This window comes from Phyllostomus discolor, chromosome 4 (genome assembly GCF_004126475.2).
Source record: "Phyllostomus discolor isolate MPI-MPIP mPhyDis1 chromosome 4, mPhyDis1.pri.v3, whole genome shotgun sequence".
Classification (NCBI taxonomy): Eukaryota; Metazoa; Chordata; class Mammalia; order Chiroptera; family Phyllostomidae; genus Phyllostomus; species Phyllostomus discolor.
In genome coordinates this window covers 113,136,003-113,162,848 of record NC_040906.2, presented here as the reverse complement: position 1 = coordinate 113,162,848, position 26,846 = coordinate 113,136,003, and the positions used below count along the sequence as shown (strand labels likewise).

Here is a 26,846-nt window from a genome sequence, read left to right as displayed (position 1 = left end):
TTCTCAATCTCTCTGAGCCTCTCTTTCCTTATCTATTAAATGGGGATCATTATTATTGTGACTCTTCAATGAGCTCATGCACTAAGAGCTCTAAGCAGAGTAAACACTCAGTATTTAATTTTTTATGTTATTTTTATCATTATTTTTAGTCTCATGTTTCTTACTAAACTAGCCTTATAAGTTGAGATCCACAGAAAGCTCCTTTTCCATGCATCTTATTTGGACTCAGCCCTTCCCCTGGCCTCGCCAAAAACAAGGAGGCTGACAATTCCTCCTCTTCTTTCTACAGCCCAGCTCCATCAGCTGGAGGGGTTGAGGACCATCGGTGTCACCACCAATGGCATCAACCTAGCCCGGCTGCTGCCTCAGCTTCAGAAAGCGGGTCTCAATGCCATCAACATCAGCCTGGACACACTGGTGCCAGCCAAGTTTGAGTTCATCGTCCGCAGGAAAGGTGATCATATGCAACTCACAGTGGAGGGTGTCCGTCCAAGGTGTCCATAATTGAGAGCTGTGGCTGGGGCTGTGATGAGAGGCCTAGTATCTCGCTCTTGGTATCTGGGCTATAGATAAGCCTAGGCTTCACCCCTCACCTGGACCAAATGTCCCTCGCCTTTATAGCCACATCCCTAGGGACTTTTGGGGATCAGATGCTAAGAGCTATGGTGGCCAACCTCCCCCAGCCATGCCTTTCCTCCTACCCCAGTTTGTCCAGGACTAAGAGTGTTTCAAGAACTCAAGACTTTCTGTTTTAAAACAAGGTAGTCCCTGGCACACTGGGATGAGTTGGTTACCATATAATGAGCTCTGAAGAAATGTGGGGCCACCCAGGGTAGAAGTAGCTGTCCTGAGGTGCCTGCACTGCCAGGTGGGGGCCCCCAGCAGTCCCTAGTGGTGCTCTCTGTGCCCATCCTGGATATAAGCCTCTCCCTTCACCCCCTGCACAGGCACTTCCTCAGCCTCCTCCCTGGGCTTCCTCAGGGAAGGTGGGGCTGAGGAAGTAGACTGGCCATAGCCCTGGGTCTCATTAGGCCACCGCCTGCTCACATCTCTTGGGTCTTGGGTCTCATGTTGGGGCAGAGGTTCTTGCCTCACAGTGTGACTCCCTGAACACACCCCTCCATGTGCTGAGGAAGTACTTGGGAGTCCTTGCCCTCTGCAAAGGTCTGCTCCAGGCACCGAGGGGACTTTGACATTGCCCTGTAGGACAGGCTACTAAGGTACAAAAGGTGCGATGCCACTAGATTTAATTGTCTAGTGGTGTCAATTAAAGTACCACAGAGAGGGAGAGAGAACTCCTAGCTGGGGGAGACCTAGAGGGCTTCAAAGAGGAGGCATGAACACTGGGCCTTGAGGGACTGGGCAGGGGCCAGGGATTCAGATCCAGCAAGCTTACTCTGAGGGAGAATCTCAGCTGAGAACCAGCCAGGGCTGTGAGGTAGGAAAGTAGAAGGTGTGTCTGTGGGCTTTACCCTCCCCACCCCCACACACATCTATATCCCCCACATCCCCCCACCCCATCTCTGTGTCTCCTTTCCTAGAATGAGGATTGGAGACTGTGTGCCCTAACATTGGATCTTCCTCCCTATTCAGACTCCTGTGCCTGCTGCTTCCTATTGGAGGGGAGAGTGCTTTACAGAGGAAAGAAGTTCTAGATTATCCTAACCACATTTTGTATGAAAGCTGCACATTCCTCCCTGGGCCATCCAGAAATGCTGCAAGGACACCGGGAAGGCCATCCCCAGGCCACCTTCCCTCAGCATGATGTCCTGGCTGGGAAACACACACAATCACCAAACTCTGAAGCATCAGTAAATGCTCAAATGTTTGGATATAGGAGTGAGCTGAGATGAGCCAGGGTAAAGACAAGCCAGCCTGGGGTTAAGCACAAAGATAGGTGAGAACCACATGCATAGGAAATGCTCACCAGCCCTGGCCCAACTCCCGTGCACAGTAAGTGCTTGTTGGGAATATGCAGATTGTATGAACAGACAAGCTGTTGAGGAGAAAGCCTTGATAAGGGAGTCAGGAAACCTGCATTCTGAGAGATGTGTCGTAAGGCTGCCAGCAGGACACTGCTTCTCTCTGGGGCCTCGGGTTCCTCCTGTGGACCAAGAGGGCTCACACACTGCAGCCCAGGGGCCAAATCAGGCCCCTGCCTGCTTTTTAACAGCCTGCGAATGAAGCATGGATTTTGCAAGTAACATTTGCAATCAGTTTTGATGATAGGGAACATTAACTTAACTATGAACCCAAATCAAGCAAAATATTATCCCTGTAAAAGTAATTCATTTCTTCCATTCCATATGTAGACCCATATTATAAAAATATACTCAATTATTATTATATTCTGAGTTTTGTCAATAAAATCTTTATGAATAAACCTCCATAATATCCTCAACTTTGCCACTTGGCCTGCAAAACCTAAAATATTTACAATCTGGCCCTTTACAGAAAACGCTTGCCAGTCCCCGGACTCAGTGGTCTCTGAGACTCCTTGCAGCTCTGGTGCTTCCTTTCCTCATGGGTGTGAGGGGGTCCAGGAGAGGGAGGAGGTTCCTGGACTTTTTCTCTTGCTCCCCGCAGGTTTCCACAAGGTCATGGAGGGTATCCACAAGGCCATCGAGCTGGGCTACAGTCCTGTGAAGGTGAGGACATGCCACTGCTACTGGCCCTTGGCTTCCTGTCCCCTCCACCCTGGCTTGGCCTTTCGCTGTCAGCTTCCGGTCCTTGTCAGCTCCATGTCCCCCCACCACACCTCCTTATCCACTGCACCCAGCTCTGCCCATCACCCCACAAGGGAGGGGGGAAATGTGGCCCCATGGAATCTCCCAATCCAAAGAGCCCTGTAAGGTAAAGCAAGGATTGGGACCTCTAGTGGAGAGACAAGGCACGTTCTGGATCCCCAAAGGTCATCCCTGCAAAACCTGGGGAACAGCCCTCATGGTCCCTTTGTCCCCTGGGCAGGTGAACTGTGTGGTGATGCGAGGCCTGAATGAAGACGAGCTCCTAGACTTTGTGGCCTTGACCAAGGGCCTCCCCCTGGATGTGCGCTTCATAGAGTACATGCCCTTTGATGGTCAGTGATGTGGGGTTGGGGAGGGGAGAGGAGGCTGGGCCGGTCAGCAGAACATGGGGCCCCTGGGGGACCCCTGGAAGGGTGGAGTGGGGCAGTGAGGTCTGGCTCGCACAGTGGGTGCTGCTGACCTCAAACTGTGCTGTGTATGTAGAAATGTCTACAGGGATGGTGGGGAGGGGCCCAGGCAGGTGCTAAGACTAGGGCTACAATGGGGCATCAGAGGCTTTTCAGTGATGAGCTTTTAGGCAGGGCCACCTGACCTCAATTCTGAGAGAACTGATTCCTGGGCTGTGTGGGAGGCTGGACCCGAAGCCCCTGTGCTCCTACAGCACTGTGACTCAGGAGCCTCCAACCCCAATACAGGCAACAAGTGGAACTTCAAGAAGATGGTCAGCTACAAAGAGATGCTGGACACCCTCCAGCAGCAGTGGCCAGAGCTGGAGAAGCTGCCTGAGGAGGAATCCAGCACAGCCAAGGTTGGGGGGCAGCCTGGGGGCTAGGTGGGGAGGAAGGTCATGCCTCCACCTTAAGACAGGAGAGCTGGCAGGGGCCATACTGAGATCAATACAGCAATTCAGGACAGTACCATTTAGCAGGAAGCATGTCAGTACTGTCACAGCAGCCTCCCTTCTCCTAGATGCAGAGGCAGGCCGGGCATGGGACAGGGCTTGAGTGACTTGTCCCAGGACACACTCTGGTGAGTGATGGAGGGGTTGCTCAGTCTGCGCTTCCACGGGGCCTGCTCTGGCCGTGCTCCCCGTATGCTCAGCGGGTTTGCTCTCAGACAGGCCAGGCACAGGCAGAGAGCTCATCCCATCCATGCACCACAGTCTTCTGTTGTCTGGGGGTCTTGGGTGCTCCCTTCCAAGGGCTGCACTGCAGAGGGCCATGGAGTGAGGGCTCTGATGTCAGGCAGTGAGAGCTGACACTCACTGGCTCATCTCCACCCATGTCCCCTCCACTGCCCTTCTTTCCCTCCTTACCCAGGCCTTTAAAATTCCTGGCTTCCGAGGCCAGGTCAGCTTCATCACATCCATGTCTGAGCATTTCTGTGGTACCTGTAACCGGCTGCGAATCACAGCTGATGGGAACCTCAAGGTGAGTATCCCCTTCTCCACCTCTGTGTTCTGAAAATCTCTTCCTGCCAGTGCTCCCTGATTGGAGGGGAGACCAGCAGGGCACACAGGGTGGTTGGTGAAACTGGGTCAGATCTGTGGAGCGCGTGTGGGGGAGCAGCAGGGGAAGGTGGGCTCATGGCTCCCATGGAACCATCAGCCTGATTCCTTCCTTTCTCCCTTGGGTCCCTGAAAAACTCGCAGCTCATTGGGTCCAGTTTCCAGGACTCAGTGCTACCACTTGGGGGGGCCATGAAAGGTCACTTTGCACTCTGCCAGTTCTGAAACCAGCCTCCATTACTCATCTTTAAGAGTGTGTGCTGTCGTTCTGTCCTGGGGGCAGATAACAGGGAGGCATAGACCTGCCCCTTCCCTTTGGGGGCACAGAGCCTTTTTGGAGAGACCAGAAAAAGCTGATCATGTGTGTAAGTGCAGGATGCTGTGTCAGCCGAGTGGCCCAGCAGATCGTAAAGGGGATGGACCTTGGTGAGCCCTGAAGGATGGCTGGGGTAGAAGTGAGGGCAGGGGAGGGGGCATATCTGGGGCTCATCCTAGTATGGCCAGGGAGGACTGAAGTCAGATGCAGGGAGAAACATTGTGGGGGCTTGAATGCACAGGTGGAGGGGGCATAGTGTTCTGTCGACAGTGGGGCACTGTGCAGTTTCAGAGCACGGGGAGCAGAATTCCCATTGGTGTTTTAGGAAGAATAATCCACAGGTTGAATGTGGAAATCAGAAGCCTGGTTAGATGGCCATTTAGCAATGTCCCAAATATGTAAGAGTGTAAGGTGAAAATGGGAAGGGGGAATGAGGGAACTTGGTTGTGTGGCTGGAGGGAAGAGACAGAGGCATCCAGGTAGCTGGTCAACTTCAGGGGCAGGTTAGGATTGAGGTGGGGGTGGGGGTGAAGGTCGGTTGGGTTCAGATCCAAAAGAAATCATCCAGCTGTTGTCATAAAGCTAAAAAGACCTTTCTGAGCTGGAGATATACAATTGACCTGCACCATGGGTGGTGTATCAGTCTGGGCCCTGTAGGAAATGGAAGGTGGGATTCTGAAGGAAATGGACTGAAGAAGCTACTGATAGTACAGGTTATGAGACCAGTGAGGGATGTTAAGATACTCCATGAGCAGCAGCTGTTTCCATCCCCGGGGGGCAAGAAACCAGAATGGGGAGGCAGTGTCACTGGGGCCCAGTGGGAGTGGGAGGCTGGCAGAGTGGCCTCCTGGTTGGTGTGGTAGTTGTGGAGGGGAGCAGCCACTCCAACAAGTCAGAGTAGGGGGGAAGCAGGGAGCAAACGCCCAGCCTCTCTTTCCTCTCTCCCTCTTATTTCTCATCAGCCAAACCCAGGTGGAAGCCAGCTGGAGGGGAACCTGGAAAGTGAAGTTCATGGGGGGCGGGGGGGCAGAGAGCATACCCTGGGGCCTGGTGGGGGAGTGAGGGATGAGACTAACCAGTGTGGTGAAGTACGTGTTCCTACCTCCATTTAGATCCCATTCCTGTCTTCTCTGGTGGCCTCTGCCCTCAGGGGCTTCTCAGACATTCTTCTGTCTCTGAGTCCACAGTGCCCCATATGGAGCTGGCACACAGTAGGTTTTGTGGGGGCATGGCAGGTATCTTCCTTCTCGGAACTGCCTTACTTATCCGTGGGCCCCCAGAGCACTCAGCCTCTCTCAGAGCTGGGGAGCACTGAGTCAAGTTTGAATGGGCACAGGAAGCCATCGCCACCAGCCCTCTGCTGTTCTGTCCCTAGTCAGGGGTCACAAACTGGAGTAGGACAGGGGCAGGTGGGTAATGTCCATGAGGCAAGAGCCCAGGAGGGGACTGAAGGGAATGGAACATGCATGCCATGTCCAGAGGCGACTGCCAGGACTCACCTCCAACTAACTGTGGTCCTCTCATGACCATGAAGTGGCCATTTCATGGAATGTCTTAGGAAAAAGTATAGATCTGGATTTTGATGTGCTCTCTCTGTTGCCAATTCTTTAATTTTTAAAAGTACACTCTACAAGCTGAAGGTGACATGACTATAAGTGAGAAACAGGCCTTGGATGTCTGATTTTGCTTCCTGACATTCAGCATCTCTGACTCCTCCATCCTCTGCCCCTCATTGTGGGAAGTCCTGCCTGACTAGGCCCTGGCCATGGGAGGCCTGGGCACTGGTGCTCAGACTGTGGGGGTCTTTAAGGTTGGGGCCAAGGCTCAGGGGTAAATGCATGTTGTCCTCACCCCCATGATCACCCCACAGGTCTGCCTCTTTGGGAACTCAGAGGTATCCCTACGGGATCACCTGCGGGCTGGGGCCTCCGAGGAGGAGCTGCTGAGAATCATTGGGGCCGCCGTGGGCAGGAAGAAGCGGCAGCATGCAGGTAAGAGGCAGGAGTGGGGAAGGCCAGGCCACGTGGTGAGTGGGTCACTGTCAGCAGGAGGGATGCCATAGTTTGGGTTGAGAGGACAAAGGACAGCCTGACAGGGAGCCAGGGGGACTCAGTGTTGTCCTTGCTCCCAGTCACCCCCGTTGGACCCCTAGATCTGGGGTGTGTTGATGGTTCTCCTCTTTGGGAAGCTGACACAGCAGAGACTGCACAGGAGAGGGGGCCCTGAATTCTCTTGGACTGTTTTATTAGGTGGGGGGAAAGGGGTGTTATTGCCCCTCTCTCTTCCCACACATTGCCTTCTGTCAGGGGGGCAGGTCCTGGTATCCACAGGCTTCTGGGCTCAGTCATGGGTGGCCCTGCAGTATACAGTGGGGGCTTTGTCAGGTGCTCATAGATGAGTGCATGTACACGGGTTGTCCCTCTACTGTGTCCATGTTTGTATCACTGAACCCTCCCCCCACCCTTTCTCTCCCCTTTCCTGCTCTCCTCTACTCCCCATCTTCCCCTCACCCCAGGCATGTTCAGCATCTCCCAGACGAAGAACCGGCCCATGATCCTCATCGGTGGGTGACCCAGCAGTACGTAACCACTCACCCTTGTCATTGGGGGTTCCTGTGGGGTGGGGCTCCTGCCATGAGGCACCCCTAGATCCTGCATTTCATCCTGATGTTCTCAGCCTTATTTTTCTTGTTCTTCCTTCATCCTTGCATACCCCTCCATGCCTTTACTGCTTCTGTTCTTCCCTGTGCACGGCTCCCCTTCACTAAACCTGCCACAAAAATAATCATTCGATCTCACCAGAAATTGGGGTGCGGCCCCTTAGATTTAATGATCACTAAGTTGTTCTCTGAATATAGAACTGCTGGTTAAGACAGAGACCCTGTCCTCAGCTCTAGAATGTCCCAGCTTGGGTACAGTTCCCCTACGTAGTATGGGCCTGCTCAGGGTGCATCTGGATCACTAGCACCCATTGGGCAGTGTGTTCCAAGCTTCTATGTGGGGTCGAGCTTGAGGCAGCAGGCTAAGGATGCTACTCTTCTTCTCAGGGAGGACACAGCCATGGCCTCTACTTCCTAATTCCCCAACTCCCAGAGACCTAAGAGATTAGGACATCTCTCATTATGGAGGATGCTTCAGACAAAAACATCTTTGTCACAGGGCTGTGGTCTCGTGCCTGGGGAACAGGCTGGGCTGTGAGGAGCATCAGGGATGCTGTTACCCTCTGGCACAAGGCCCAGACTAGAGCAAGACATCCTCACCCCCTTGGCCACAGCGAGACCTGGGCCCCTGCATCGTACCACTAGGCAAGAGAACAGTGAGGAAAACTAGGGGAAGGAATACATTTCTGCAGAGGCTGGAGCAGAGTGAGCCCACAACACAGAAGGGAGTAGGCTGCAGTGGGGTGGACAGCCCAGGGACCATCCTTCCACATTAGCCACTCAGAGAAGGAAAGGCCACTCACCAAAGAGCTCCACTGGGAAGCAAACTTGATCATCTCTTGTCCCCCACCTCCAGCATCATAGTCCTCTTTTGGGCCTTGAGCCACACTGACACAGCTGATAGCAAGGAGTGGGGGATGCCTTGACGGCCCTCTTAGAAGAGAGCTTGTGCCTCTGACATTGACAAGGTAGGGGGTCCAGAGCATGATGGAAAGCTGGAAGTTGGGAGACCTGTTTGGCTTCACAAGGTATATGGTTACTCTGCAGGATATAGAATAACTAGTCTGGTTTCTAGAAACCAAGAGGTCCTCTCTGGATTACATGAATCATTGGGGGTTTTGTTATATCAGATGCAGATTTGGGAGGCCTGAGTGGGATTCTGCTTCTCTAACAGTTCTCAGATGGTGCTTGGTGCTGCTGGTCCGTAGACCACCCTTTGAGTGACAAGAGCCTGTGAGGTTCCTGAGGCCCTCAGGACTGTTGGAATCTGCCTGTCGTTTTGTATGCACTTCTGATGTGCTTGAGGGGGCTTGAAAGACATTGTTTAATAGAATAAATATTTCCATTAGTAGCTAGTCTGTCAACGATATGATTACTATTAACTGGTCATAGAGAATGTGAAGATGAGAGTACCCATAATTGCTAATTCAGGCTGGGACCTCACTGTAGTTTTCTTTTAAGAAAATGGAGAGACATGGGGAGGTCACCTGATCCAGGCTTCAGTCTTCAGACCTTAGGTGTTTCTTTTTTTAATTTTTTTTTAATTTATTTATTTACTTATATAGAAAGGGGAAGGGAGGGAGAAAGAGGGAGAGGAACATTAACGTGAGAAATATCAATTGGTTGCCTCTCATATATGCCCCAACCAGGGACTGAACCTGCAACCCAGGCCTGTGCTCTGACTAGGAATCTAACTGATGACCTTTCACTTTGTGAGATGACAGCCAACTGAGCCACACCAGCCAAGGCTGGTGTTTCTTAGGAGAATTTTGGCAACAAAGTCTTTGTGAGGAGGGCAGTCCATGTACCTCCCACACCGCCACTACAGGACAGTCAGAAACTGGTGGGGCTGTGTGTCTGGTGTAGCACCTGATAAGGGCTGTACACTTGTGTTCTGGGGACCCTCCATCTGTGCACCTTCTGTTTCATCTCTTCTTGCTTTGCTTTTTGTCCTTCGGTCCTCTTTCCCCAGTGTGGAAGAGAGTAGTTCAGGTGGGTTAGGGAAATGTTTGGGAGAAGAGGTGAGAAAAAGGATGACCTTTTGGACTAAGTGTTTCTTCTCTTTCCTTCTTGCCTTCCAGAATTATTTCTGATGCTCCAAGATTCCCCACCAGCCCTTCCAAACACTTCCTCTTGGGACCCATTCGGCATTCAGGGTCTGAGACACAGACACAGTGTCTCCAACCAGGTGTCAACTTTGTGGAAACGATGCCCGGTCCCCCAGACCCCTCCCCTCGCCCAACGGCAGCTGGGGCCTGGCTCCCCTCAGAGACACTACAGTTCCCACGCAGACTCAGACACCAACCCAAAGTGCCTTAGCCCCATGTCCCGGGCTTCTGCCAGCCACTCAGGAACCCTGCCAACCTCGGACCAACTGACCCACGTGGACACAGAAGGACGAGCATCTATGGTAGATGTGGGTAGTAAGCCAGACACGGAGCGGGTGGCCGTGGCCTCCGCCATGGTTCTCCTGGGGCCTGTGGCCTTCAAACTCGTCCAAGAGAACCAGCTAAAGAAGGGAGATGCCCTGGTGGTGGCCCAGCTGGCTGGAATCCAGGCGGCCAAGTTGACCAGCCAGCTGATTCCTCTGTGCCACCACGTGGCCCTGAGCCATGTCCAGGTGCAACTGGAGCTGGACAACACATGCCATGCTGTGATGATCCAGGCATCTTGCCGGGCCCAGGGCCCCACTGGGGTGGAGATGGAGGCCCTGACCTCAGCTGCTGTGGCTGCCCTCACCCTGTATGACATGTGCAAGGCTGTCAGCAGGGACATCGTATTGGGGGAGATCAAGCTCATTAGCAAGACTGGAGGTCAGCGGGGGGACTACCATCGGACTTAGAGCTCCTGCCCCCTTACCCATGGCCCAGATGTGTCAAGAGATGGGATGCAATTTGGGTGGAGGGAAAGATGTCAAGTTCCTTGAACTCCGTCACTGTTCACCTTCACCAGTAGGAACCCCAGGTCAGCCCACTCCCTTACTGCTAGAGAACCTAGGTGACCTGTGATGCTTCCTTTATTCAAAGAGGAAACCAGCAGGCCCTCCGGCCCTTCTGGTCATCAGAGGGGTCACAATGAGCAATGCTAGATAACAAAAAATCAGTTGTGTTATCTGTGAACTATTTCAGACAACCAGTTTCAGAGAGTTGCACCCATATTTTCCACTACTCGTTTTGGGTTTTCTCTTTCTGCTTACCTGGGAAGAGGATAAGGGCTCACAAAGCAGAGGAACCCACTTTGAGGGGGGAAAGCACAGCTTGCATTAAGAATGTATGACTATTCTTCAGCAGCTTTGCCTGCCAAGTCTGGAGCCACAGCCTTGTCCCTCTGCCCTCCATCCTCAGAGAGTCTGGGTCCCTTCAAACTTGCAGGCTTTGGGTTTAACAACTGCATCTCCTGGCTGCTCCATTGCCTCCACCCCCTCCTCTAATAGCAGACACATGTGGGCTGCAGCCCTGAGGACCTCTGATTAGCGCTCATGCCACACATGGCCCAGTGCACTGCTGTTCCACCTACTACCCAACCCTTTACTCTGGGACATATCAGGGAAAGAAGAGAGTTGAAGATTGCCTTCACTCGTACAGCGCACAAAATAAAGCCTCAATGCCACCTTTGGAGATGCAAGAGTAAGGACTGTATCTGTGCACAGGGCACCCTGCTGCCAGGATCTCATGCCCACCCCTCAACCCCATCCCAAAGCCCACTCCCATGGGAAAAAGGAGCAGGAGAGACACTGGAAAGGCTGGAAGGGCATATCTTCTGTGTACCCCCATCTTCCCTGTGGGAGAAGGTGGAAGGGGAGTGCAATTACAGGTTCAGCATTGGAGGGGAGGCATGGAAATGCACTGTCTACAGTAAAATGGTCAGGTAGGGGTGTCCAAAGCTCATCAATGGCTATTAGAGACTAGAGTGCAATTAGAGATTCCTGTGTTTCACCTGCCTGCCCCGCCCCACCCCAAGCACTGGACTTGTTTGCTGGGTTCTTTAACATGGATAGGCTTCCTTGAGTCTATCTATAGGGACACCCTCTGCCCTATACCCAGGTGTACTGGTGAATGTTTAACAACCAGCTCTCAGCAAAAGAGAAGACCAAGTTCCAAGGAGGCTGATTTCAAGCTACAGTACCACATAAACTTGTTTGCAGAATTCAAAAAAAATGTCACAATTGTGCTTTCAGAGCTGGTAGGAGCTGGCTCCAACACACCACCAGCTGTACCTGGTCCCCAGCACACCTCAAGCTCCCTCAGGGGAAGAAAGCACAAGTTCCAAGGCAGACTGGGGGGATGGTATGGATTTAATATTTTTTAGTATTACAATATATTCTTATAAAAAAGGTGCAGGTAGAAAGGACATTGCCGATTTTATACATTAGCCTCATTTGTCATCTGAGACAGCTGGTGAGAGCAGCCTTGGCATGAAGGCGTCCCTGGTACAGGTGGGCAGATGGTCGCAGCTCCCCCATTGGTGGGAACAAGATGGGGTGGGGAGAGCCTGGACTAGCCCCTTCTCCAACCACTCGGAGAATTTTCTCCACCTACTGCCCTACACATAGCTTACTTCCATCATGGGAGAATGAGTGGGTGCTGTAGCTGAGAAGGTAACGAGTTGCATTAGGTTAACTGGATTTTACATCAGACACACAATTAATAGGAGAAATTCAAAGACTGGCGGGAAGGGTGGGAAGGCCACTGGGAAAAGCCCAAGGAAGAAACAGGTGTAAACATGTAGTGTATCAAGGACCCACTCAGCTGTCTCTATGGGGCACTGGCCCCTCGCCGAGTCAGCCACAATGGTCCATGGTCCAAGGCACTCTTGGAGACCTGGCCACAATGGTGTCTGGTGCCAGAGCCACTGGCCAGATCTTGAAAATAATAAATAGAGAAGAAATATCTTTAGGTGGGGAGAAGCCAGAGCCCTGGAAGAATGTATGTGTCCTCTGTAAACAGTTAAGCCAACTGCTTTTCTGCGGATCCAATGTGTCTTGAACAGCTTGCATATTCCTTGTCTTTCGTGGCACATATCCAGGCTTCAATGGTGCATGGAAATGCCAGGATTTGGACAGGCCTGTTGGATAGGAGTGGAGCCCTCCCCTGTTCCCTGCCCCTGTGGATGAGGTTGATACCAGACAGCTAGGGAGAGGATGTTCAGAGACCCCACCCACGACCTTCCCATCATCCCAATACCAGCCTCTTGCAGCAAGGGCTTTTGGGTATACAGATGGGTATAACAGCTCTGCAGCTGCTTTTCCTGGAAGCTTCATCTTGCCCTTGCCTGGGCTCCAGGATGGCCTCTTCACATGTCCTTGCCAGACTTGCTTTTGCTCAGATATCTCCCCCTCTAACCAACACACATGCTGGGCTCACCAACCTTATTTCTTCCCTGGAAGCTACTATGGCCCCACCCCCAGGAATCTGGTGTAGGAAAAAGATAGGCAGCTGAAGACTGGGCCCAGCTCACCAGCCTATCCACTAGCAATAGCTCTGAGCCAGAGGAGTATGTTGGAAAGTGAGAAACACAACGGGAGGGGCAAAAGGATGGAAGGGCAAGAAACCCTTGGATGAGGGTTCAGGCAGGTAGACAGGATAAAAGGTCAATTCCAGGGGGAGAAAATGTACTGAAAATAAGAGCTTTAATGGAGTTGACCTCACCTCCCTTCTTTTAGAAGACAGAACATTTTGTTTAGGTGAAGCCATCGACCCACCTGCTCAAGATGGACAGGATGGAAAATGGGAATGGACAATGGAAGATGGATAGAATGGAAAGTGGGAGTGAAGAGGAGGACCAGAATGGGCCCCTTAAAAGTCAGGTTGAAGAACCAAAGGTACTAATGATGGTAGCAGGACTTCCCCAGCCACTCCACCCCACCTTGTCTCTTTCAGGCAGTGCACTTCCCAGGGAGGTTGGCCTTCCTCCCGTTCCCCATCCAACATCCCCCTAGCTTCCCAGCCTTCTCTGGCCCAAATCTGAATGCCTTAGGGGAGGAAACATCCTCTGAGATGGTATGTAAATGCAGAGGGCAGCACTGGCCCTTGGGACCCTCCCAGGAACCAACACCCCAGAACCACCCTCAGCCAGATAGGCACACGTGGTTTGAGGTCTCCTACATGTTGGAGAGAGTGGAGGTCACTATGGTTTCTGCCCTGAGGCAGACGTCAGTCAGTCTGGGGTCTGAGTAATGTAATGTGGTAGACTAGAAAGCCCTGGGGTGGGGCTAGGCATTCAACTGCTGCTCTCCGGTGAAGGGCTGCCAGGACCTCCTAGCCAATGTGTGAGGTCACCATCTTACTTCAAGACCATGGTCCATGGAAGGTGGGAGGAGAGTTTTGTTCCAGGATCCCTGTGCCCAAGGCACGGGGTATGGTGATGATCAGAGTCCTTGTTGAAACCCCTCCCTTACCAGATGCATCAAATACCTGATAGTGAGCCATAGTTGTGGGAACCCAAAGGTGGGTTTTCTGGGATTCTGGATTAGTAGATAGAATAGAGGTGGCAGTAGGGAAGGAAGGGAGAGAATGAAGACATGCAAGAGAGGATTCAATGAGTTGTGACAGAGGAAACAGGCACTGGTACTCTGTGTCCTGATGACTTGGTCCCTGCATCATCCTCCCAGCATCTTCTTTTCCTGGAATCTATCTAGCTATATAATGCTTCTTCCTTTGCCATCAAGACAAAAGTTGGTTCCCAGATCAATGTTCCATTAAGCCGTCTCTTGAGGTATAAGGGCCTGGATTCTTTCCCCCTGGCTCACAGGGCTCCCATCCCACAGATACTGCCCACTGCACATGACATCTGGACAAGATGCATGGACCTGTCCAGTCTAGATCTCAAAGAGTTCTGTGCCAATGTGTGGGTACCCATGCTGGGGGTGGGTAGCAGGGCCCCTTAGCTAAGCCTGCCAAGGATGTCCACATCAGCCTCAGACAGTGACCCCTAGGGGCTGGGGAGCAGAAAGGAATGTGGAGAGGAGAGGAGAGGGGAGGAGAGAGGAGCCTCTTCAGGTACATGTGGGAGACATCTGGTCCTGCCTCACACAGTCCCCACCCCAGGACCCAGCCCAGGGCTCCAAACTGAGCACCACGGGGTTTATGTATCCCAGCCTCCTCCACTCAGCTGCTCTGGTCCATCCCTGTCTGCTGGCCCCCTGCTGTGGCCAGTGCCCAGGTCAATAATTTAGCCTATTTATTGCCCGCTCCCGGGTGACTTCCAGGGCCTGGCCCCCTGGCCGCTTGCGGCTGCGCTTGAGCTTGCATAAGTCCTTGTCAAAAACCTCTCCAGAGCGCAGGGCCGACACCAGGTCGTCGAACTCGCCCCCCTCCTCCAGTGCGCTGCCTGCATGCACCTTCCGCTGCCGCTGCCACCGCTCCCGCTCCCTCTGCTCCTTCAGCTGCAAGGGTGAGGAGGGAGAGATGGGCTGAGGCCAGAGCAGCCACCTGTAATCTCACTTATCAACCAGTGTCCTCCCAGCCAGGGGCTAACTCCTGGGCTGTGCACCTTGGTGCTGGTGTTCATCACCTGGCCCCACTCTCCTCCTCCCTGATGCCCTGTGCCTGCCCAGCTCACATGCTCTCCCCTCGGGCCAGGGAGACCACTCTCCCCCATTAGGGTTGGCATCAGCCCCTACAGTGTTTCTCAGGCCCTGCCTTCCTCACACACACCCAACCACTGGGACCTGCCTCTCTCCCTTCAGGCCCTGCCCACCCTCACCATGGCTTCCATGCGTGCCCGTCGCTCCTCCTCCTCCTTCCTCCTCCTCATGGCCTCCAGGTCCTGCCGGGCCTCTGAGAAGGCCTGAAGGAAGGTGTCAAAGATGCCAAAGAATTCGTCTGGCTGCATCTTGCTGTCCTGCTCCCCAAAGTGCATCAGAGCCTTGGAGAACTGTTGTGGGGAAAAGGAATGTTGGCGGGTCCCCCCTGAGCACCATAGGCCTAGACCACATGGTTAGCTGAGTGCCAACCAGGACAGAGCCCAGCCCAAGAATAGGGGACTTTGGTATGGAGTCAGGGCTGGAGAAGGGGAGACCTCCATTATCATCAGGGCCGGGGCAAGGCTGAGGGGAAGGGTGTAGGCATACATACTGGGACATGGGGATCCAAGCTGGCCAATGAGGGTGCCCAGAGCCACTTCTGGGTCTGTTATGGTTTGGGTATGGGATCTGGGGCTACAGACCTTGGGAAGCAACTGCCTGGTCAGAACTCCAGAAGACTTCAGAGATCATATGTTTATTGGGCTAATTATTTGACCTTTCTATGCCTGTTTTCTCATCTGTAAATGGGGATAATAATAGAACCTACTTCATAGTGTTGTTGTGGGCATTAAACCAGTTAATAGATGTAAAGTGCCAGCTATCATTATATGTGCCAAGCACTCACTGTTCTTTAACGAGAGCCACCATCTGTAAACCACTCAAAGTCCTCTAAGAAAGATCTTATTATGCGAAGTGCACTCCATGGACCAGCATGGGTATGCACTTGGAGCTTATTAGAAGTGCTGAACCACAGGCCCCATTCCAAACACCTGAAGGAGGGTGCACATTTTACTAAGGCTCCCACAGATGAGGTTGATGTGCATATTAGTGTGAGAAGCAGGAAGACAGCAACTGAGACCAAAGCACCAGGATTCTAACCCAGCTCTGTCTGTCACAGCTGGGAAACTTGGGCTAGTTAGTTACTTAACCACTCTGGATCTCAGTGCACATAGCTGTCAAAAGAGCTAATAACCTTTCAACAAACCTAAAAAGTAGGCAATAAGACAGCACTTAATGTGGTGCCTGACACCTGATGAATGGACTATGATCTTTACATCAGAGTTGCCATTGCCTTTCTTGTAGGAGTAAAGTAACAGTTACTCCTCAAAGCTTGGTACCCATCTGGTAGGAATGGGTGAAGGAGCTGTCTATTTAAGGCTGGACTGGAGAGGAATGGGGCGGGGTTAGGCTGAGGGTGAGAGGAGGCTTGGGACACCACCCTCACCTTGTCTCTGGCCTCATTCAGCTGGTCTTCCAGCTCTGAGAAGCTAAAGCTGGAAACTGTGATAAAGTCACTCATGACTGGGACAAACTTGTCGTTTGGTTCTCGTAGCTGGCGTTTCTGATATTCCAGCTCCTGAGGATGGAGAGCAAAGTGCTGGTTAGATGTGTGCTAAGATTAAAGTTGGGAATTCTGGGGTCGCCACACTGCCCACCCTTCTTGTCAATCACAGGACACTGAGCCTTCCTTTGGAAGCGGGAATGCCCCAGGTGTCACCATTTCAAGGGCGGTGAAGATTGTGAGAGCCATCAACCAGCCCACCTGCCTATATCTTTCCCTAGCCCACCCTGCCATCCTTCTCCAGATCCTTGCTACCCAAAGTGTGGCCTGCTACCAGCAGCATTAGCATCACCTGGGCGATTTGAAGAAAGAGAGACTCTCGGGCCCCAACCCATACCTGTGGAATCAGAATCTGCATTTTAACAACACCCTCAGGTGGTCTGTGTGCAGATGCATATCCACATCTCCTTGCTGATGCTGCTGGTCCAGGGTCCACACTTTGGGACTTACTTCATAAACTGGCAGTCATCCTCTGCCCCATCCCCATCACCATGGCAATGAAAGGTTGTTTCTCATATTTAACTTCAGTCTCTAAGCTCCTTTTCTCCTTACCCGCCTAACATCTCCACCCCACCCCACTCCCATACACACACACACTCAGTGAAGATGGGAAAGGACTCTAGTTTTCCAGCCTAGCCTAGGGCCGGGGGTAGTAGCATCTCAGAAGCCATCAGAGCAGGAATGGTGGCAACCAGAGACCTGGGTTTCCTGCCAAGTGTGCAGCCCCTGGCTCCTCTACTGGCCCAGGAGGAGGTAAAGAGACATCAGGCAGGAACTCCTGGGTATACCAGTCCCCAGGGTCACACTATGAACTACCTGCCCCTACCCGGCTCCCAAAGGATGTGGGTCCTCTCTTCCATCTACTGGAATCAAACTTAAGCATGTGTCACATTTATAGTCCATTCCACTCCACTGCCCAGCAGACATGTTGGACAGTGATCTGGTTAGTCTCAATGTCCCTCTTTGAGAGACTAAATTTAAACCCCACATAATCCTCCTTCCCTGAGGGCTGACTCTGTGTTAGAGGCTATACCCATTATTCTATCACCCCAACTGGAAGCTTTGAGCCAGGAATGCACCTGCTGCCTGGGAGCCCATCACCTGACCCAGGGTCGCTGACAGCATCACCTCACACCCAGGCAGGCAGAGATGATGTACTCACCACCTCGACTGCTCTGAGGCCCTTCCTGAGGTTGCCCACCTCCTTCTCCAGCTCTGCCAGGCTGTAGGGGGACACAGAGGGAGAGAAAGGAGCTGAGGATGGTCCAGGAATAGGGCAATGCAAAGCCCAGTGGCCTGGGGGTCAGTGACCTGTGCTCCAACCCTGCACTGGCCACTAACATGGCAAATCACCTCCCCTCCATGCTCTGTCTGTGCTTCTATAAAATGGCAGGGGTGAAACTTATGTCCTATAGATCCTTGGAGATCAGAAATGCCAGGCTGCATATTAGAAAGTTTCTAACACATGGCCTCTGTCTTAGATTTATTTATTTTTTACCACCAGGTAATACTTACTTATAAACTCTTAACTTAACAAGTATTATACTTGCATGCAGGAAGCATTTGATGCATGTTAGCCATTTACCAATGCATTTCTCTTCTATTAGAGATGCTTCTATTGGAGATGCTTCTATCAGTCTATGTATGTTCAGGTCTGACTTCTTGCATGAAGCAGATACCATTGCTGCCCCACCCATATCTCCATCCCTTGTAGTGTGTAGTCCTGACTTCCAACTGTGTGGGTACTTTTTCTAGGGGCTAAATAGTAATGCCCCACTCCCTGAACCAGTTGACTGGTTCAATTGAACTTAGCCAGTGACTGGCAGGAGACGGTATATGATGTCTCAGCTTTCTCGCCCCTTGAGTAAAATAAGAAAGAGTGTCCTACACTGTTTCCCACACTTCCTTGGAGGGGTGGAGCTCCAGGTGCCCACCCCACTCTGTTTCCTGGAAGCATCTCTGAAATAAGGATTGGAGAGCAAATTATCTGTCTTCATTTGGCAGACCCCGAGGTGCTACCTTTTCCTACTCAGCCCTGAGTAACCCCAATGGAGGACACTTAGATAAGAGTATGTGTGAACACAGCAGAAAGGAAGCCTCAGAGGAATCTCTCACTTGACTTTGGCGGCTTCGGGAAGATGCTGCAGCTCTGAGGGCATGTTCAGGATGTCAGGAAAATGCTTCTCCAAGATCATGATCAGATAATGGAGCAGAGAGATGTTTCTGTGGATGAAAGTCAGGTCATGGGTAAGGGAATGAGGGTCAGCAGGAAACTAAGGTGAAGTGTTAGGGGAAAGAGGCCTTGGGTTGGGTTGGAAGTGGAGGGAGAGTAAAAGGGAGGAGGGGAGAGTCCAGGTAGGGTGTGATGGAGGCTAAGGAAGTGGGCAGGGTCCCACCTGTCAATGCTGGACTTGGTGTCGACGATCTTGTTGAGGCTGGCCACTCGGAACCCATAGGCACCCCCACGCTGCCCTTTGTTCATGAAGTTACCAATGGCCAGGACGACCTCTAGCATCTGTTTTAGACGCTTGCTGCGGATCAGCTCCTGGGAGGCCAGCAGTATGGCTGGGAGAAGAGGAACAGGTCAGATCCCTACATAGACTAGGCCAGAGCCGCTGGTCCTCTTGTACCCCAGGAGGTTGCCACCACAAAGTCTAAAAAAGGGGTTGCAAGTGTCTTAAGCTCTCAGAGGGGCAGAGACTATGTCCCCACCCCCTCAGGCCAGTCTACTCCACACCTGCCCACCTCCAGGGGAAGAAACAAACTCACCAAAAGCCAATTTGCCCAATAACTAATTCTCAGAATGTGCCAACTCTTCCTAAGGATGTATCTGAGAACATCTTTTCTTATATTTATTTAAAGACCATTATATATTCCATAATTATTTTTATTAAATAATAAGTATTTGTTATTTAATAAAATAATATATTTTATTATTTATTTATATTTGTGAATTTATAAATTTATTTAGACATATATGTAAATATATACTAAAATATATTTAAATATTATATATTAAAATATATTTAAAGATTATTAATACAGTCTTTCTATTGATATATGTAAGAATATACTACTTTTGTAAACTTTAGTGATTAAAGTTTAAATTTCAGCATTTTACATATTATGGGACTGTTTCCAACTCTTTTGAAATGCTGAATTTTATTGATTTATTTTGGAAAGAAAAAAATTCCTGTCAAATTAAACTATAACATGTCACCAACTGTAATATTCCCACATTATTTTTGTTCTATAAGATAATGGTGTGCTTTATAATTGATGGTGTCTTTGAACGTGCCATCCTGTTGAATGTCATTTTTTAAAATTTTCCAACCTTTAGGTATTTTAGCCACTTTCTTCCCATGTCTTAAATAATGCATTTGCTGGAAATACAAATTAAGCTAACAGTAACTCAAACTTCAGTATTTAATTTTAATGTGGATGCTCTGGCCTTTCCTCAACTATTACGTATTTATAGCAGATGTGTGGAATAAGGAGACAAATCCTACACTGAAAATCTGGATATTAGTTATGGAATGTGCCTTTTGATTATTAAATGTGGTGATAAGAAGACCAAACTATTCTATAATCTTTGGCTTACGCTAAACTGACATTCCTTAAGATGCTGCTATGAAGATAAAATGAGAACCAATTGACTAAATATTTGCAGAAATCTTCAAGACAATAAAAAATAAGTAATTGTAAAAAAAGCTGTAAAAGTGAGTATTAAAGAAGGTTTGTCAGTGGTTTCTAAAGTTGAACATGTGCATATTCCAATATTCTATGATCAATGGTATACTTGATGGGTATTTGAGTGGTTTCTAGTTATTTTTCCCTTAAATTACATACTGGTTAAATAATTCATGGTATATTCATAAATGGAATAAAATGCAGCACTGAGAATGAATAATCCACTGCTATACATAACAACAGAGACAACTCACAACCACAATGCTGAGCAACAGAAACAAGCACAAAATTATTCATACTCTATTTACATGAAATTCAAGACAGACAAAACCTCTGGAGAGAAGAGGAAAGTAATGATTGGGGGATGATGTTGGAGGGGGAACCCGAAGAAGGGGGCTTGAAACATTCTTGACCTGGGGTCAGTTACGTAGGTGAATTCATTTCACCATAATTTGTCAAGTAAAACCCTTATGATTTCTGTACTTTCCCACCTGCATATTGCAATAAAAAGTTTACTTTAAAATAAAGCCACTTAAAAAAGTTTCCAGCCATTTTTATTGGTTTGGATAATTTTTCTTTGGTTGACACACTATTTGAAAAATCTGCGACGTAATCATGCTGAAAATGCTAAAAATGTTGGCAAAACAGATGACAAGAGTTCAAAGGAAATCAGTGTAAATGGGAAAACTTACATATGCAGTACAGACACTTCCGATACATTCACAGGAACAATATACTCATGAATATATTCATAGGAGTATGTTTACACTTGACACCATACTCATCTTGACTATATTCAGTGAATGTATTCATAATGAGAATTGGTAAATTTGGTATATTCAAGCAGTAAACATATTCATAATAATATAGTAAAGAAAATCATTAATATATTTATAAAAGAATTGGTAAGTTTGTCAAATCTAGTAAATCGACTTTTGGCAAATTGACCCAGAGGGCCAGCCTGGGGACAGGGGTGTGTGAGAGGGTGTCAAAAGTTCATCAACCAGCGGGGACAGGCCACAAATCTTAGCTCACCCGGGAATCTTTCCTTGGAGAACTAAAAGGAGGACTACGAACCCTGATTTCTGCACGATCCTCTCATCTCCACCCAGTCAAGCCCACTGGCCTGATTCAATCCCCTCTTCCCAACTCCTGGAGGAAAGAGACCCACAGACCCTTCTAGAACAGCAGCCATGCCATAGCACAGAGGTGATAGCCTTCCCCAGCTGGTTGTGCCATCCAAAACACATCTTGCTCTGCTTAGCTTGATATTAAAGGTTGCCTATCTCTGAGCATGCAGTGACTAACTCTTAGGGAAAGTTTAGGAGTCGGCTCCTGGGAATAGGAAATTATCTGAGAGTAAACCTAACTGGTGGCTAAACTACTGTGGTTTCACAGTGCCAAGTGACTATTGCTCATATTTGCTCCATGGACCCACGACACACAGTAGCTGAGCACATATGCCTTGGTCTGAACCCCTTAGCTGTGCCTCAGGCCCCAAGGACAGTCAGCAGCAGGACAAAGAAAGCTGTGTAAAGGGAAGGATTCCCCTACGGGTGGAGCTGGAGGTGCCACCAGACCTCAGACCTGCAGTCACCACTGATCTCTTTCCTTGTCACTCATGTCACAGATCCTTTGCCCTCTGTGATCTCAGCCAGCCCGCAGTTCCCTTACTGCATGTGTGTGTGCGTGCATCAGGATACAGATCACAGGGGACATCTGCGTCTAGCTCTGCCAAGCTTCACCTATACCCAGAAACCTCCCTGAAGAAGCAGTTCGCAGAACTTCAGAAAGGGACATTCTCTGCAGGGGGCATCCTGGGAGTGCTGGCCTGCCCTGGTGTCCAGCAGAGGGGGCCCATGCTGTCCCCAAGCCTGCCCCCTCAGCATCCTGGACACAGGCTCCCTTGTTCCACTCTGCTGACCCTGTCCTCACCACGAATGAGCCTCACGGCCTCACCCGCATTCCCCCTCCTGACCGCATGGCTTCCCACCATCCTGACCACCTGCCTTTCCCAACTCCCTACCCCCCGCCCTCCGCCACCCTCCTGGAAGAACACCAAGGTGAGAGTGAAGGGATGGATTTTGAAGGACACTGGCACTACTCTGACTTCACCATGCACCAGTAACAAGGCCTCAGGCAGCATATCCTCATTTCAGAATGAGAGAACAGGTGCACCCATAGGGTTGTTGTGAGGATCGAGTGAGATCATCCACATAGAGTGTCTCACACAGCACTTGGCACATGATCCTCACTTAATAACAACATGCTCGTCTGGAAATGGCCTGTTTAGGAGGAGGTTCAGCCCCCCTTACCCATGGGGGGTACATTGCAAAACCCCCAGTGGATGCCTGAAACAGTGACATACTGAACCCTATATATACTATGTTTTTCCTATATGTACATACCTATGATAAAGTTTAATTTATAAATTAGGCACAGTAAGAGATGAACAATAACTAATAATAAATTAGGACAACTATAGCAATATACTATAATGCAAGTTAAGTGAACACGGTCTCTCTCTGCCTGATAACTGATGTAATAACGGTGACGTCTACTAAGTGACTCATGAGCGGGGAGCGTATAAGCATGGACGTGCTTGACAAAGGCATGAGTCACAGCCCCAGGTGGAAAGGAGCAGGACAGCACGAGACTTCCTCATGCCACTCAGAACAGTGCACAATTTAAGTTTATGAACTGTCTATTTCTGCAATCTTCCATTTAATATTTTTGGGCCATGGTTGACCATGGGTAACTGAAACCATTGAAAGTGAAAATGTGAATAAGGGGGAATTATTGTGTCACCATTTTCTTGGCATATCTGTCCCATGCTAGGGCAGATGCCAACAGATCCCCAGCTTTAGAGAGTCTGCATGCTGAGGCGTGGAAACTGTGTCCATGTTTGGCACGTGTGCTAATAGAAAGTGCACATATCTACAGTAATCATCATTTTAAATTTTGTCCTTGATTTTGGTTTTGGGGGATTTCCTCTGCCCTTCTGCAGGGACTCCCTGCCCGGCCTCCCCAGATGCCTCTCCTCTCCAGGCTTCCTCCACTCCCACAGCCGTACCTTCCACTTTGGGCTTGGCCTCAGCCAGCCGCTCCTGGAACTTCTTCTTAAAGAAGAGAGCCTGCAGCCGCTGCTGGTAGTGGTCGATCCTGTGGACAGGGTGAGCCACATCATGAGGCAACCCCCTCCAGTCCCAGCCCCAGGAGCCAGCTCCAGCCCCGTCCTCTGCCTGCCTGCCCCGACCCCTCCTGCTGCACTGGATGCCCCAACCTGCTCATTTCATAGAGGAAGCGGTCAGCGCGGGCCATCCGCTCGATCTCATGCTTGTGTTCCTCGAGGAGGTCAATGTCACTCTTCTCTGGGATGAACTTGAGGAGCTGCAAAGAGCAGTGAAGGTCAGACAGGAAGCTGGTGGGGAACTGATACAGTAGAGCACACAGAAGCCCACACACTCACGAGGCTCGAGATGGGGAGGCGTCCCCTTAAAAGGCAGAGGCACCCTCGTGTGGACTGTTTGCATTTCAGCTGCCTGAAATGGATGACAGGGCACCCAGCTCTAGACTGCTTTCTCTCTCTTTTTTTTTTAATTTTTAAAATGAAGAAATAACTTACATACAGTAAAGTATATTATTCTTAAGCATACAGCCAGTGACTTTGAAGTTTTATTTATATAAAACACATCCACTTCAAATGTGCAGTTCGATGACTTTTTACAAAACCATCTACCACCAACCAGACAAGATACAGAAGAGTTCCATCCCGTCAGAAAGTTCCCTTGTGTCACTTTGATCAGCTAACCCACCCTCTCCCTCCCATGTATAGCCTCTCGACTGAATTTTATCACCTTGGAGTTGACTTGCCTATTCTTGAACTTCTTTTTTTTTTTAATCATTGATCAAGTACAGTATTCTCCCTTTTACTCCCAGTCCAGCCCACCCACCCCACCCTCCCCACTTCCCTCCCATTATCACCCTCCCCCTAGTTTTTGTCCATGTGTCCTTTAAATTTGTTCCTGTAAACCCTTTCCCTTTTCCCCTGAAATTCTTTCTTCTCTCCCCTCTGGTCACTGTCAGCCTGTCCTCTATTTCAGTGTCTTTGGTTATATTTTGCTTGTTTCTTCTTATAAATGGACTCAAGGTGTCTGTCCGTTTGGTGTCTACCTTATTTCACTCAATGTCTGAGATTCATTCATGTTGTAAGTTTTGATAGATTGTCTTTTGTTCATTGCTGAGTAGTATTCTACTGTAGTAATATATAACACACAAGTCTATTTATTTGCTTTCCTATTCATAGACAGTTGGGTTGTTCACAGTTTGGGTGTCTGAGTGTATACTTAGGAGTGGGACTGCTGGGCAATTGGGTAAGCGTACTCATATGTGTGGCCTTAGTATGCAATGCCAGTTTATTTTCCAAAATAATTGTACCAAATGAGAATTCCAATCACCTCACTTCCTAACCAACACTTGGAATTGTCAGTCTTTTCAATCTTAGCTATTCTGGTTCTAATCTTAGAACAGGTATTCACACACCTATTTCTACCATATTTCTCTGATGACAAATAGGAATGAGCCATTCAGGAATTCTTTTTCAGGAGGTACTTGTTCAAATTTTTTGCTCATTTTTAAGTTCAGTTTGTCGTTTTCTCACTGATTTGCAGTATTCTTTATTCTGAATCTGAGATCTTTGCTGGATACATGTAAGGAAGATATCTAGTAAAGTTTGGCTTTCTCTTCACTCTAATAATAGTACTTTTTGGTAAAAAGAGTTCACGGTTTTAATGAAGTCCAATTACTGATGGTTTTATCTCATGTTTTCTAGGTGTCTCTTGAAGGGCACAGCAAACTGAAGTGGAAGTGACTTGGGGAAGATATAATTATGGGTCACTCTGACTTTGCCTTGAGACCCATGGGACTCCTTTCAGGGCCTCAATTCCCTGGAAAAGATGCAGCCTTTCCTGGCCTCCCCTCAGAAAGGTTGGCCCAGCAGAGTTTCTATACACCTTGCCCCAACTTTTCCAGCTTCTAGCCTGAGTTCTCAGTGACCTCTTGGCCTGCCTGGGAGCTGTTAAGAAGGGGCACACTGCCCCCTAATTTCAGCTGCCCTCCCCTTGAGGGGCCTCACCTGTTCCAGCATGTCCTTGGCGAGGTCCTCCTGCTCATCCATCTTCAAGACGGCCTGCTGGATCTCCTCGTTAGACAGCTTCAGCCTAAGGCAAAAGCCTACCCTGAGCAGCCTGGCCTGGGCCCTCTGCTCAGAACAGACCCCAGACCTTCTCTCTCCCTCATGTGAATGTGGAAGCACATTTGAGAGTCCTCCTCCTCAGCTCTTCTGCAAAGCCTCCTCACACTAAACTAATTTGGTTCACCCCATAAACTCAACGATGAGGTATTTTAGTCCCTAAATAAAGACCTGAGTCTCTGGTCTGGTGCCTGAGTCTCCATCAGAGCTGACAGAGAGCTTTGGGAGTAAAAGAGCCGTCTTCAGTGTAGCCTGAGAGACACAGAAAGGAGTTTCTGATCTTCCTCCTTCCCCTTGTGCTTAAAAGATCCGCAGCAACTCCCTGGGAGGGTGGGAGTACTGGCAGTTCTAAGAAGGCAGCTTCCTGCTTCCTTCATTCTCAGAAAGCAGAATAGCTCTCAGTCTGTGACAGCACCCCAGCTCCCACATAGCTGTTCCAGTCCCTCTTGCTGTCTGGGGAGTGGGGGAGAAGCCCTGCCCCTGACACACACATGCACACACAAACACACACCTTTTCTGTCCCCTCCAGATGCACAGCCAATGGGACCCCTGGAGGTACAGACCTCTCTCCCACCATCAAGGAAGAGAAACTGAGGCCTTGCGGCCTTGTGGGAGGAAAGGGGGTGGTTGTCCCAGAGGCAGCCAGGGCAGCACTAAGAATAGTCTGGGAGGCGGTGCCCTCTGACCCTGGCCCAGGCAGGAGGCCCCGCACAGAAGCTTTGCTGTTAGTGCAGATACTGCCCTGTTTGTTCTGCAGCCGTGGGAAATGCTTGGGGGCTGAGATCATGCTACTCTGTGGCCTAAGCCTTGTGGGGCCCTCCATGGGCTTAGAGCAACTCCACTACCAGATGCTGACCAGGCTGGTCACAGGCCTCGAGACTGGGGCAGTTTCCTGTCTGCAGAGCCCCACACTGCTGCTCAATAGGGGCTCACAGGGAGGGCTCTAGATTAGTGCCCCATCCCCTTTTCCAGAGGGCAGCAGAGAGGTGAGGCCAGAGGCTGCTATCACCCCAGTGCTCAGACACGTTATCTCCCCCAGGTATTCAAGTTAACCATTTTCTTCCACTAGCCCCATCTCAGTCCTCTGCTTCCTGGGGGGCCCATCTCCTACCCCCAGGAACATAACACGGGACAGGGGACAAAAAGGCAGGGCCAGCATAAACATACTTGGAGAGAAGGATGATGCAGTTCTGAGCCCTCCGGCCGTCAATGACTGACAGCTCTTTGACCTTTCGGGAGGCCAGGTAGATGTCCTCAGTGGAGCCCAACTCTTTCTGCAACCAACAAGCCAGTTAGAAAAGTTGAGGTGTGTGTTTTTCCCAGTCCTCTACTTGCCCCCTCCCTCCCACAAGTCACCTCCCTACCAACCAGACCGTGCTCCTGGTGTAAGAGTAGAAAGGCAAAGAAAAAGGCAGGAGAGAAAGGAGCACAGTGGTTAGTTACTGACCCTAATAGGAGGCATCTGGGACTTTACCATGGGCTAGAATGAGTTGGGGGGCAATGAGGAGCCCCCCCTTTTTAGAGATTGCCTTCTCTGGGCAAACTAGAGAAGGAGCTATTTTGATGGAGGGGATTTACTGATCCCTATGG

General features: G+C 50.1%; 2 protein-coding genes across 8 annotated transcripts in view; one reads left to right on the top strand and one right to left on the bottom strand.

Annotated features, from left to right (window-relative positions):
* Positions 1-10,844, top strand: part of MOCS1 (molybdenum cofactor synthesis 1) — a 37,245-nt gene extending 26,401 nt beyond the window's left edge. For 2 of the 4 annotated variants that reach the window (XM_028509792.2, XM_036024072.1), the window contains exons 4-11: positions 290-454; positions 2,587-2,648; positions 2,968-3,079; positions 3,443-3,555; positions 4,067-4,177; positions 6,441-6,561; positions 7,086-7,133; positions 9,311-10,844. In XM_028509792.2, coding sequence (XP_028365593.1) covers positions 290-454; positions 2,587-2,648; positions 2,968-3,079; positions 3,443-3,555; positions 4,067-4,177; positions 6,441-6,561; positions 7,086-7,133; positions 9,311-10,071 — 1,493 coding nt within the window. In that variant the 3' untranslated portion in view covers positions 10,072-10,844. Of the gene's footprint in view, positions 1-289; positions 455-2,586; positions 2,649-2,967; positions 3,080-3,442; positions 3,556-4,066; positions 4,178-6,440; positions 6,562-7,085; positions 7,149-9,310 lie in introns of all 4 variants that reach the window. The other 2 variants (XM_028509796.2, XM_028509795.2) reach the window with 2 other exon arrangements.
* Positions 10,845-11,505: 661 nt separating this feature from the next.
* DAAM2 (dishevelled associated activator of morphogenesis 2) overlaps positions 11,506-26,846 on the bottom strand; it is a 110,961-nt gene continuing 95,620 nt past the window's right edge. For all 4 annotated transcript variants that reach the window (XM_028509027.2, XM_028509029.2, XM_036024069.1 and 1 more), the window contains 10 exons: positions 26,424-26,530; positions 25,140-25,224; positions 23,289-23,395; positions 23,079-23,167; positions 18,712-18,880; positions 18,431-18,538; positions 17,478-17,538; positions 16,199-16,330; positions 14,934-15,104; positions 11,506-14,613 (listed from right to left, as the gene is read on the bottom strand). In XM_028509027.2, the coding sequence (XP_028364828.1) occupies positions 14,392-14,613; positions 14,934-15,104; positions 16,199-16,330; positions 17,478-17,538; positions 18,431-18,538; positions 18,712-18,880; positions 23,079-23,167; positions 23,289-23,395; positions 25,140-25,224; positions 26,424-26,530 (1,251 nt within the window). In that variant the 3' untranslated portion in view covers positions 11,506-14,391. The remainder of the gene's footprint in view (positions 14,614-14,933; positions 15,105-16,198; positions 16,331-17,477; positions 17,539-18,430; positions 18,539-18,711; positions 18,881-23,078; positions 23,168-23,288; positions 23,396-25,139; positions 25,225-26,423; positions 26,531-26,846) is intronic.